Below are 13448 nucleotides of genomic sequence, written 5' to 3'. Positions count from 1 at the left end.
TTGATCATATTGATTAGACATAATTTCCCTTAGAAACACTGCCGTTAACTTAGATGTCAACTACATTTGGGTCTCATCCAAGAGCTCATTGGGTAAATGTGCAGCACCGTGGACCATAGTGCCCATGAAAGGGCCAATTCCAGGCCTGTGCTGAGTTACCAGATCTCCAGTTGGCTGCTCAAGTGTCTCAAAGTTAGAAAGGGAAAAAGTGTCGAGACTTCACACATGTGATTGCTGCATGAGTGAACTTTCAGTAAGGACAAAATTAGGTGCCTCTCCCCATTCACAAGATCACAAGATAATTATGGATGAGAAGCGCCATTTGATTCATCTATCCAGAGAGATTCTAATGGCCACTCAATAAAAGCATCCAATTGTTTGTTAAATGATTCCAGGATTGTTGCCTTCATTTGATAGTTTATTACACAGGTTACTCTTTGTGTGAAGACAAATTTCCTGATATCTGTCCCTAAAGTGCTCGACCCTAGTTTGAAACTGTCTCTAGCTCTGTTCCCGCAGTTTAATTTAAGGTACTATTCTGTTATTTTCTACACTCTTAGCAACCTTATGTGCCTCTATTTCATCATCTATGAGCCTCCTTTCTTGGCTGAGGTACCTAAATTCCTTGGCACCCCAAAACGGGCATGATTGTGGCGGTGCGCTTGACTGGAGAGGCCCGATTGAAGTTTCAGTATCATTGCCTTGCTATTAAGTTAAACGTGGTACTTGTATAAATGGGGTTAATGAAAGGACTTCAATTGGATACAAAGACAGATGTGAGAACAAGTATTGCTTGTGACAGGAGTTGCAGGTATTTACACAGAAGTTCCACCTTATACTCTAAGAGCTTTCATTCCATCAAAGTGCTTCTTATAAGTGAGATGTGTGATATCTTCTTCACGACATCACAAAGCACACTACATACAAGATGGCTCTGCAGGAACTTGTTATGTGACCTTGTCACATGATCCTTTTATTATGTACATCATTAGTTTCATTACCACAGTACTCCACTAGGGGGAGCTCTATATTACAAGATTAAGTTGTTTTTTTTCCTCTCCAGATTGCCCTGAATCAGGATTAATACAGTTTTGCATGAGGTGATGGTGTATTTTGTGTTAGGGTTGGCTTCAGGAAGGAAGAAAACTGGGTGAATTCAGGATGTAGGACAACCAGAGACATTGATGGATTTTTGTAGATAGAACTTAGAATTTGTGAGGAGTTGCTGTTCACCAGGCTCCCAGTGCAATACAGTTATTAAAATGAGCTACTTAACTAGACTGGAAGAAGTTTAAACATGGGGTACTCACTAATGTTCCCTGTCATTTTTGAGAGGGGGGGGTCCGTGTGGCCTCTCTAATAGACTGCGCGGCCCATTCAAAATTTCAATTTAAAGGCTGGCTCACCAGCTGCATGGGACCCCTCGAGCACAGGCCAGCCGTGCGACTGCACATCTTAGAGGAAACATTGGTATATGTACCTCCCAAATGACAATTCAAGAGCAATCTTGGTCAAAATGGTGTCTGGTGGGGCTAAAACAAATAAAGGCAGTGAAAAATATAGGGAAGGAAAATGAAAAGGGATTTGTGCTACACTATCGTGGACATTTTAGCAGTTATCATATTAAAGCTTTAACAGTAAACATCTGTTTTAGGAACCCAAAGGGTTGAATGTATTGTATTAAATTCCCAGGCTCCCCTCGTAGCCCAGTGAGCATAAATTCCAAAACTATTCACGTAATTCCTTATTGCTTACTACTCTTTAGGAATCATGTGCATTTGACGTGATGAATAATGTTTCTGTTGTGGATCCTTTGCATGGATTTCAGGGGGAATACTGTGGGTTTCCAGTGGTGGTAAAATCAGGGAACTGATTGATGAAATGTAAATAGCATCAAGCTGCAAATATATCCCACACTGGCAGCTCATTACCTCTATCCCACGCTTGCAGACTTTTGTTTATACAGGTTGAATCCCCCTTATCCGGAACCCTCAGGACCTGGCCAGTTCTGGATAAGGGATTTTTCCAGACGAAGGGTGGTCACGATAGCTTGGATGGTGCAGGTACTGAGCAAGGGGATATCGCAGCTGACTGGCTTGGGGCTGGGAGTGCGGCAGAGAGATCATGGTGAGGGGCGGGGGGAGGGGGGTCGGTGGATCGCAGGGTCAGGCCAGCGATTGCGGGAGTCGGCAGCGAGGAAGGACTTCAATTTGTTCAATTTGTTCATGTCAGAGTGGCAGGAAATGGTTCTGGACGAGGGGTGGTTCCGGATAAGGGAGTTTTGGATAAAGGAGGTTCAACCTGTATAAGATACATGGCTTCAGCCTACTCTTAAGGAAACAAGCGTTCATACCCTCTGACAGTTGCACTACAAGCTGAAAGTTTTTTTCCTCCCTTTTTCTAATTGTTTTTAAGTCGCTTAATGCTTGCAAGCCAATTATTTAATGCACAAAACATGCTTTCAGTTTATAACATGAAGTGATTACAATAACCAAATGTCTATGACATGTGGCCCCACACAGAAAAACAGAACTAAACAAAAACAAAAACAAAACACATGCACACGTCTATTTATAAAGCACAAAAGCAGAGGAAAATAGACCTAATGCATTTCATCCCACTTGAAACAAATTAAAGAGAAAGAAATCAAAATGGCTGAGAGACCAGAACACATTTAACCTTTAACAAAATAATAGCCTGCAGGAATCCGAAAACGTCTTTAGAAATTCTGAACATTGTTTATTTTTTCTGTAAAAGATCTTAAGAATTCGGTTAAAAGAAAAATAAAGAAATGAGAAAAAGGATGACCCAATTCCCCCCTGTGCAGGAACAGCCCGTGGAAATGCCAAAGTTACTTTGCATGATGCATGTCAAGAAGCTTTTGTTTGTCTGTGCTTATTTTAATTCATTTTCTTCATCCCTCTGTTGTGTGTTTTTATTTTACCAGGGGAATCTCTGAGCTTTGCAGATGACCTTCTTTCAGGTCTGGGATCCTCCTGCGTGGTAGTGGGGAAGAACCATGGGGTTGCCTCGGAAACGACCACGTATTCCTTAATTTTCAAGTGCCTGGAACCAGACAACTTCTACAAGTGAGCAAAGACTAATAACACATAAGCACTTGCTCGTACACACGCGCATGGACTAGGGTTGCCAACTTTGGGTGGGTGTATTCCGAGAGGTTTCATCATATGACCTCCCACCTCGAACCGCACCGCCCCCATACTCCTGCTATTGGTCTATCTCCGGGTGCACTGCCTTCCCACACCAATTGGAAAGCGAACAGAATCTTTGTTAACCGATTGGACTAATCTTGACTAAACAGTATTCTTTCCCCATCTCAAATATCTTTTATAATGAATAAATGAAAGTGTTCAAAGATGCTGCAATGATTTTCTTCTGGGTTGCTTGCAGGAGTGTCCTGGAGATTAATCATCAATTCCTGGAGACTCCAGGGCAATCCTGGAGGGTTGGCAACCCTAACACACATGCACACATTTTCAAACAGGACTTTTCAAAGGAATGTTTTGGTGATGGTTTCAAACAAAATGTTTGGGTGGAAAATCCCTACAGAAACTGCTAACAGTTGTTGTATTAAATTGCAAGGAAATCTGGATTGTGAGTTGCCACTGCAAACTTGTGCAAACAGCTCGCTAACTCCAGCATTTTCCCCTGCCGTGGCTATTTTTCTTCACCAGGAAAGATCTTTTGTGGTAAGTTTGTTTTCCTTAGTACAGGAGTCTTTCAAAACTTGGCACGCTGTGTTTAACACCTCCACAAGGTGCTTTTATTTTTCTTCACCCCTGACAGTTGCAGAAGTCACAGCTGAACAAATTTCAATGTTACACTTTTGTGTTTATTCCTTTTGCTGCTGGTGGATTGGATTCCTCAGTGGTGTTTGACATGAGAAGGTTTGTGTTTGATGAGTCTCGTGTTTGCATGCCAGTTTTCCCCATGTTTACAAATGAGTAAGTTCTCAACCACTCTTTGCCGTGGCCAGATATTAAAACGACTCGTTGACAATGGCCTTATTTTTCCTATTTCTTTTCTATAGTTCACACTGGGACATTTCTGTTCTTTTTTCTCGTTTCCTCATTGCCTCATCTAAATTACAGACCGCAAAGCCCATCAAGGTTTTAAAGTATTAAGCCATGGGGTTTAAGATTGATACTGGCTGTTTGAAGGGAAGTGTGTGCCTTCTGATTCCTGTACGGTGAACAGTGTAGAAAGTGATTCCTCTTGGAATGATTTCAATCAATTTCTGAACTAATTGAAATTGCGGAAAATTGCAAATAAACACAGAAAGTATTTGAAGTACGCAGCAGGACCGTCTTCTAACTAAGGGTCCCCATCTGAATGACCTGCTGTGTATTTCTAAGGTTTTCTGTTTTTAATATTTCTGCAGATTGAATTTTGTTAAAACAGCGAATTCAAAATGGTGATAGTGAAGGGACAGTGTTGCTCTATCAAGCGGTTTTGGAGCAGACTCAAATGGTGCTAAAGCATGGTGTGAACATTTAAGTGCAACTTCATCTTTGAGTGACAGCAAACATTTATCCAACAGTCAATTCTTACTGGTTGCATTGCAAACTTTATTTTTTTTATTGAAGTAATGATAAGTCATTTGTAATATCAGACACTAATATAAATGTATTTCTATGTTGAGCCCTCTTCTGTGTATCTAAATTCTTCGCAGGCCATTTGGTGAGTGTATCCTTTACATCATCTTCTCCGAGTCCCTCTGTAATTTGGCTTGAATCTTGGAAGTGATATTCGAGCCTGATAGATTTTACGGCCTGTATTTCTGAGGTGAAAGTTTAGTGCTTGTGAATGATATAGAGCCGATCAGGATACGTACAGGATAATTAAGGCTTCTGATTTTAAGGTTAAACCCAGTTATCCTGATTTTTCCCTTCCAAAAGACAAGTTAGGATTAAACCTGCTGCGTCCTGGAAATGTCATTGTTGGCGCTGCACTTCTAGTGTGACACACACAATGCTGCTTTTCCTGTTGGTGCAACGAGCACTTCATCGACTCCCCAATATTTAATGGGCAGCATTGACATACAGCTCACTTGCGGCTACCCGCCTCTCCTGGGGAGGGTGCTGAGATCTAAAGCGTTTTATTTCCTTTTAAATTGTCTTTCTGATTTAAACCTTTCTGATTACAAGAAATTCTATTTTACTTTTTGCACCAAAGAGTGCTTTATTTGCTCAGACCTCATTTTACCCAGTAATATGACCCAAATTTTGGAACAAAATAAAATGCAAGACTCAAAGGTCCACACCATCTGTGGTGTGTTAACAAGTTGGTAACACATTCAGGGGGTCAAGGTGATGCCATAATTGCAACTGAGAAGCTCAAACAGGCTATGAACATTATCTCAATGCCAGGCCATAGAAGTCCCTTGATGCACACTTAGACTTCCTGATCAACATTATTTTAAAGCTGTTTGCAACCCTTGAATTTTTAAATGACTCTCATGAAAAAAAAACATGCTTCTGTATTCTTTTGTTTAGAAATCTTTAAAGTTGATTTTGCTGACATACATTTTCTAAATGTTTTATTTATTTTATATAAAACTATTCATTTTAATCATAATATGCTTGCCAAAAAATGCGTAATATTTTCTGATATGACAGTGCATGCACGGTCAAGGCAGTATGATTTTCAAGGTCAAAGTGATTCACGTAAGGGTCAAGGTGAATCAGTTATGGGTCAAGATGATTCACACAAGGGTCAGGACAATGCGCTATAAAAGGCATGTCAGTGCACTTACAGGTACGTCTCAAATCCGGCTGTCCGAAAATCGGAGTTGTCTGAAAACTGGACATTTTTGAGAAAATCCCATTTGATACTCAGAAAAATAAAATCCGGAATTACTGTCCAAAAACCGGCTGGACGGACTAGTTATCGGCTTCGCTGCTATGTTTCAAATGACGTGCAATCGGTCCAAACCTTGCCGAATGACCCACGACCTGGCCCGACCCGACCTGACCCATGCCACGATTAGTACTTTGTCTGTCTCGGTAGCATATGTATGCTCTTGATTTTTTTCTCCGAAAACTGGCACGGTCTCGGTCTCGAGGTTTCAGGATTTGAGACGTTGTACCTGTATTATGGTCAAAGCAATGTGCTTAGTAGGGTCAAGATTATACACTCATAAGGATTAAAGCACCTTCATCAAAGGGTCAAGGCGTTGCATTCCTAAAGGTCAATGCAGTCTACTTATACAGGTCATGGAAGCACAGTTATAATGGTCAAAGCAATGTACTTATAAAGGTCAAGCTAATGTGTCTAATGTGGTTATTGTGATATATTCACAGAGCACAGCACACACAGCTTCCTACATAGCAGGCAGCTCTCTCGGAAGCCTCCGGAAATCTGCTTGGTTCTGTTTAATTATTAACTGTGCAATTGCAATACTCAATATGTCCACATCCACAGTGTGGAGCTACAAACATTACAAGCTTACAGACATTACACTTCTCCCTCCTTAATGAAGAAGTTATTATAACAAACATCATACATAACTTTCATGTTTATACATAACAGGATATAAACTTTTTTTTTCCTATTTACAAATTTAACTTAACCACTTGTTTTCTGTTTCGAAGAGGATACCTTCACTCTCGAACAGAACCTTCCAAACATGGTGTTGAATCTAAACTCATTCGAGGCTCATCCTGAGGAACGTTTTCCTCCACGGAATTTCCTTAATTTTCATTTGAACTCACTCTAACTTCAGGCTCTTTGTTTTCCTGACTCGGACTCAGACTTTCATTCTGATTCTCTCCTGGATTTGTTTCCAGTACATTGGATTTAGGATTTGCTACTGGTGTATCAAAACTATCTGATGAGTCAGAAATAATTGAATCATTCCCACCTTCAACTCCTTCCATGTCTTCGGTAAAATATGATCAATATGAACAAACCTAACCTGTCCATTATCAAACACCTTTACCAAATATGTGCGAGGACCACATATCTTCACCACTCTTCCTGATAACCACTTTACCCATTTATGGTGATGTTTTTTCACTCTCGCCTTCTGGTTTAATTTCACACTTCTCTCTTTTACTCTTCCTCTGTCATGATTCTCTTTCTGTCTTAATTGTGTCTCTTCTACGGACTGTGCCAAATTTGGTTTTAACAACGAGAATCTGGTGCATGGCTGTCGTTTGAGAAACAACTCTGCTGCTGTTCTACCAGTAGTTGTATGAGGAGTATTTCAATATGTAATCAAAAAATTAGCCAATTTGTGATCCAATGACAACTGTTGTTTCCTTGGATTTGGGTCTAACATTTGTTTTATGAGGGCACGTTTTACAATTTGTACAGTGCGCTCTGCTGCACCATTCGAAGCAGGATGGTATGATGGAACCTTGGTATGTTTCACACCATTTTTGCTCGTGAATTGTGCAAATACTTCTGAGCGAAACAAACTCTTCAGGGAGGCCAAATGAAGAAAATAATTTCCGCAAAATGTCCAATGTTTTACTTGTTGTTATTTTCCACATTGGAAACACCTCAACCCACTTCGAATGGCTATCAATCACAATGAACAATTGTTGTCCTTCTAACTCAGCAAAATCAATATGTAGCCTTTGCCACACCCTGGGTAGCCAGTTCCATGGCTGTAATGGTACTGGTGGCGGTTGCTTACAAACCGATTGACATGTCGTAGATTGACTCATGATGTACTCTATGGGCCCAAGTTTCCACACGATTAAAAACGGGTGCCCCTCCGAGCTGGGCACCCGTTTTTCGCGCCTAAAACGGCGCCTAAAAAAAAAATCGCGATTCTGGAGCGTTCTGCAGCTCCTTGTCTGCCTGGCGCGGTGCCCAGGGGGGCGGAGCCTACAATCGCGCCGATTTTGTAAGTGGGAGTGGGCGGGTACTATTTAAATTAGTTTTTTTCCTGCTGGCAACGCTGCGCGTGCGCGTTGGAGCGTTCGCGCTTGCTCAATGTGAAGGAAACATTGGCACTCGGCCATTTTTGTAGTTCTTTGTAGCTGTTTAATTTTTGAACATTTTTTTAATAAAAGCACATTGCCATCAACACATCTTACTGCAACCTTCTCACTGTCTCCTTCCCCCCGCCCCCCCCGCGGGAAGAACAGGCACCTCCTACCCCCCCCCGCAGGAAGAACGGGCGCCTCCCCCCCCCTCGCGGGAAAGAACGGGCGCCTCCTCTCCCCTCCCCCCCCCCCCCCCCCGCGGGCAGAACGGGCGCTTCCCCCCCCCGCGGGAAAGAACGGGTGCCTTCTCTTCCCTCCCCCCCCCCCCCGCAGGCAGAACGGGCGCCTCCCCCCCTCCCCCCCCCCGCGGGAAAGAACGGGCGCCTCCCCCCCCGGCGGGAAAGAAAGGGCGCCTCCTCTCCCCTGCCCCCCCCCGCGGGAAGAACGGGCGCCTCAGGCTGACTGCAGAATTCTCCGTGCCTGAAGCACTTTCACACAGGTAGGAAGATGGTTTATTTAATCTTTTCTTTGCTTATAAATGTTTATTCAGGTTGGATTTATTTGTATAATATTTGTAGAAGTATAAATAAGGATTTATTGTAGAATTTAATGAGTTCCCCTCCCACCCACCTCGTTCTGGACGTCTAATTTGTAACCTGCGCCTGATTTTTTAATGTGTAGAACAGGTTTTTTCAGTTCTACAAAAATCTTCACTTGCTCCATTCTACTTTAGTTTGGAGTACGTTTTCACTGTGGAAACTTTGAAATCAGGCGTCAGTGGCCGGACACGCCCCCTTTTGAAGAAAAAATTCTGTTCCAAAGTAGAACTGTTCTACCTGACTAGAACTGCAGAAAAAAAAATGTGGAGAATTGCGATTTCTAAGATAGTCCGTTCTCCACCAGTTGCTCCTAAAAATCAGGCGCAAATCATGTGGAAACTTGGGCCCTATATCTTTATCAAGACCTGGCCACCATAAATAACTGCGTGCAAAACTCTTGGTCAAGCACATTCCCAGGTGCTGGTCATGGAGGTCTCCTAATAATTTGGACCTGAATTTATTTGGTATAACCACTCTTGCACCCCACACGATACAATCTTTATCGACTGATAATTCATTCCTACAAATGAAGAATGGATGTGTATCTTTGTCTCTTACCTGGTTTGGCCATCCATTTGCAATATAATCATACATCTTTGACATCACTGGGTCACATTTGGTTGCTCTGCCAATCTCTTCAGCTGTGACTGGCAGTTCATCAATATATGAAAAATAAAACACTTCTTCCCTATCGGGTGTAACTTGTGATGGGAAAGCAATCTAGACATTGCATCAGCATTACTGTGATCAGCTGATCGTCTGTATTCAATATCATATGTATATGCTGACAAAATCAAAGCCCATTTCTGCATTCGGGCTGCAGCTAATATTGGAACTGGGGATTTTGGATGGAGGATTGCTGTTAGAGGCTTATGGTCCATAACGATGGTAAACTTACGACCATACAAGTATTTGTGAAAATTCTTGACCCCAAAAATTAATGCCAAAGCTTCCCGTTCAATTTGCGCATAATTACTCTCACTGGCACTGAGAGTGCGTGAAGCAAAAGCAATTGGTCTCTCCTCCCCACTACGTGATACTCCATACGGAGAGGCATCACATGCTAGCTTAATCTCCTTAGATATGTCATAGTGAACTAACATGCTCTCTACCAATTTGCTTTTACACTCCTTGAATGCTGTATCACTTTCTTTTGACCACTTCCAATGGACCTGTTTTTTCAAAAGTTCATTCAGTGGAAGTAATACTGTAGCCAAATTGGGTAGGAACTTCCCATAATAGTTCAAAAGACCCAAGAATGAACGAAGTTCAGTGACATTCCTGGGAGTGGGTGCAGTTCTGATCGCATCCAATTTTTCCAATGTTGGATGTAAACCATCTTTGTCTCTGTACCCTAAGTACTCCACTGAATTTTTAAATAACTCACACTTACGAGCAGACACTCATACTCTGTGCTTGTCTAGCCGTTTGATGACTTCATTCAATATGTTATTATGAATTTGCCAATTTCGTGCTGAAATTAGTATATCATCCAAATAACATACTACCCCTTCAATACCTTGCAAAATCTGGTTCATCACCCCTTGGAATATGGCAGGGGTGGAAGACACTCCAAACGGTAGCCTATTAAATTGATATAGGCCTAGATGAGTATTTATAGTCAAACATGACTTGGACTCCTCATCTAGTTCAAGCTGTAAGTAGGCATTTGTAAGATCCAGTTTTGTGAAGATCTGACCACCTGTCAGTGTTGTGACCAAATCTTCTATATTCGGCAATGTATTGGGGACATTACCCTCCAGAACCTGGTTTACGGTTACTTTATAATCACCACACAATCTTACCTTACCATCGGACTTAGGTACAACAACAATGGGTGTAGCCCAATACATCAATCTATCTTACAAATAATGTTCTCAGTCTCTAGTCTTTTGAGTTCTTGCTTAACTTTCTTCTTGAGTGCATATGGTAAGGAACGTGGCTTGTAATAAACCGATCTAGTGTCCTTCTGTACCCTGACAGTCGCCGTGAAGCCGTGGATCAGACTGCCTGTTTCGCAGAACACCTTCAGATACTTCTTGATAACCTCGTCCGTTGATGAAAATCTTGCTTCCACACAGAAAATCTTACTCCAATCCAGCTTCAGTGAGCTCAAACAATTCCTTCCTAGTAAGGCAGACTTGTCTCCTTTCACTACTATTAGAGGCAAGTTCTGAAATTGATCTTTATATTTCACCGGTGCGGTGATATGACCTTCCACAGGAATTTTCTCTCCCGAGTAGCTCGTAGCTCTATCTTGGATTTCTCCAGTTGAAAATCATGCAATTTGTCGTGATATAGTGACTCCGGTACTACACTCACGGATGCACCCGTGTCAATTTCCATTGGTATCCTGAATCCCGCAACATTTATGTGGATTTTGATGCTTTCCGAATCGCTGTCCGTTAACCTCGTGCTCCTGATGACGTGTATCTCTAACATCTCCTCGTCCTGTTGTTGTTCTTCCATGCTATGTAATCTCTTGGGATTTCTACTCATAGCTTTGAACGCTGGACTCATAGCTTTAAAAGCTGGTTTACCCTTCAGTCCGCATGCCTTCACAAGGTGCCCAGTTTTTCTGTAAAGAAACACTCTGCCTTCACGTATGGACAACTTTGAGCAATGTGTTGTCCCAGGCACTTATAGCACGATTTCGACGCTCTGTTAGAATTTCCAGTTTCTGAGACTTTGGGCCCCCACCGACTTTTACTTTGACCCTGCAGGTGATTTACCTCGGTTGACTGACGACCGTAATTATTATTTAATTCTCGGGAATATTGTTCGGCTATGGCCATCAACCTCACTGTCTGACAAGCAATCTCAAATGTCAAATCATCCGTCATCAATAACATCCTTCTGATCGCATCATTTCTCACCCCACAAACAAAATGATCCCGTAATGTTCGGTTTTGAAAGTTTCCAAAATTACAGTGCATCGATAGCTTTTTTAATGCTACGTTGTAATCACTGATACTTTCATCAACCTTTTGATTCCGAATCCCGAAACGATAGCTTTCAGCAATTTCTAACGGTTTGGGGTTATAGTGCTGCGCCAGCTTCGTTAAAATCTCTTTAAGCGTTGTGTCCTTTGGCTTGTCAGGCATAAGCAGATTTACAAGGAATTCGTATAATGTCGGACCCGCCTCCGATAAGTTGATCGCTTTCTTACGTTCCAACACAGCCCGGCTCTGGACTGCATTGTCTGGACCTTCGATTATGTTATTTGCAGTGAAATACATTTCTAGCCGATCCGCATACACTTTAAAACGTTCCCAGTCATGTCTATATTCCCCCAAATGTCCCAATACACCTGCCATTTTAATCTCTAGCTGTTCACACCGTGTGCTGTATTTTACCTCTGATTTTGTAGCTTTTTTCCCAAAGACAGAAACTTCCAAAGTCTCTCTGTCGGCTGGCTGAATCCTTCCCCAACAAAATTTAAGCTTTAATTAATCCGAAAAATCCCATCTCGCCGCCAAATGTGATATATTCACAGAGCACAGCACACACAGCTTCCTATATGGCAGGCAGCTCTCTCGGAAGCCTCCGGAAATCTGCCTGGTTCTGTTTAATTATTAACTGTGCAATAGCAGTACACAATACGTCCACATCCACAGTGTGGAGCTACAAACATTACAAGCTTACAGACATTACAGTTATTAAGGTCGGGTCTTTGCACTTATTCCTTTCAAGGCAATGCAGTTAGAAAAGTTGCTATTCTTCAGTTATTTCTCCCCCTGCATTCGTCTGCTTTCCTCTTTTGGAAGGAGGTTTGAGTTTTGAGTAATGAGGCCCTTCACATCGGGGTGAGTGAAAATACAAAACTACGTACAAATTGGCCGGCAGGTACATTTTTCTATTTTTTTTTTGTCAGAACAGGTGGGCACAGCTCTAAGTTGTAACAGATTCACAATTGTGTTGTAATTTAAACAGAGGTGATATTGTTCAACACAATCTGTGCAGTTTGCGATTTGTACACTTTGGGATATTGTGATGTATGGCCTTCCCAGTTACTGGGGATTGCATATCTTGTATATATTATGTAGAGAATACTAGCTTCCTGGAAGGAAGTTACAGAGCACTAATCAAATCGAGGGGTCAGATTACACCTAAGTGGTGAGTGGTGAGCTTGAGCAATTTATCATCTGATGCCTGGGATCTGATTACTGCTTTTAATTATCTTTTCAGTTTTGATAAAGTGTAAATTTTAAATGCTCCACCTTCCCGGGGCTTCCAAATTAACTTCTGTGTGCATGTGTTTGTGTGATTGTCTGTGTGTGAGTATGTGTGTGTGCTTGCGTATGTGCACATGTGATTGTTAACAGTGAAAAATATTGGGTTGAAGTTGTGCTGTGTAATATTAGTAACAGAAGCATTTGCAAGTTTTTATGACAATCCATTGCTATTTTAACAAAGGGCTATTCATAGGGACACATTTATGTATTTGATATTAATGTCACACAGCACTAGTTCACGCTAATTAGAAACAATAATATCCTGGGGGTGGGGGTGTGAGGGGTGCAAAACAAAATACTCAGTTTTGTGACGGATCTGAAATAAAGTTTCAAGTTCTTTTGGTGTGGGAAGTTGTTTCTTGTGTGGGTGGTGTTGAACGCTACTGTATAACGTAAGATATAAAAACTTACATAGGATTTTGGTATAAGACTTTAAGGTTGAGGTTAGTGGTAAGCCTGAGGGCGTGTTAAGTTCTGCAGGTGATCTAAAACCTAAATCAAAATTAATGCCAGGAGTGAGACAGTACAAAGCAACAACACTATATTTATGAATCTGAATATGTAACTCACAACAAAATAAAAGCCTGTATCATGTCCTGGATTGGCATGATATGTCATGTCATGGTATGACGTGGTATGTATTTATATGGTATTAC

General features: G+C 41.7%; 1 protein-coding gene across 2 annotated transcripts in view; it reads left to right on the top strand.

The window, feature by feature from the left end:
* Positions 1-13448, top strand: part of LOC139232516 (astrotactin-2) — a 1052969-nt gene that overhangs the window by 829790 nt on the left and 209731 nt on the right. For both annotated transcript variants that reach the window (XM_070862850.1, XM_070862851.1), the window contains exon 11: positions 2948-3089. In XM_070862850.1, coding sequence (XP_070718951.1) covers positions 2948-3089 — 142 coding nt within the window. The remainder of the gene's footprint in view (positions 1-2947; positions 3090-13448) is intronic.

Source organism: Pristiophorus japonicus, chromosome 20 (genome assembly GCF_044704955.1).
Source record: "Pristiophorus japonicus isolate sPriJap1 chromosome 20, sPriJap1.hap1, whole genome shotgun sequence".
Lineage (NCBI taxonomy): Eukaryota > Metazoa > Chordata > Chondrichthyes > Pristiophoridae > Pristiophorus > Pristiophorus japonicus.
Note: the sequence above shows the minus strand (reverse complement) of the source record. Positions and strands in the feature narration are given on the sequence as shown.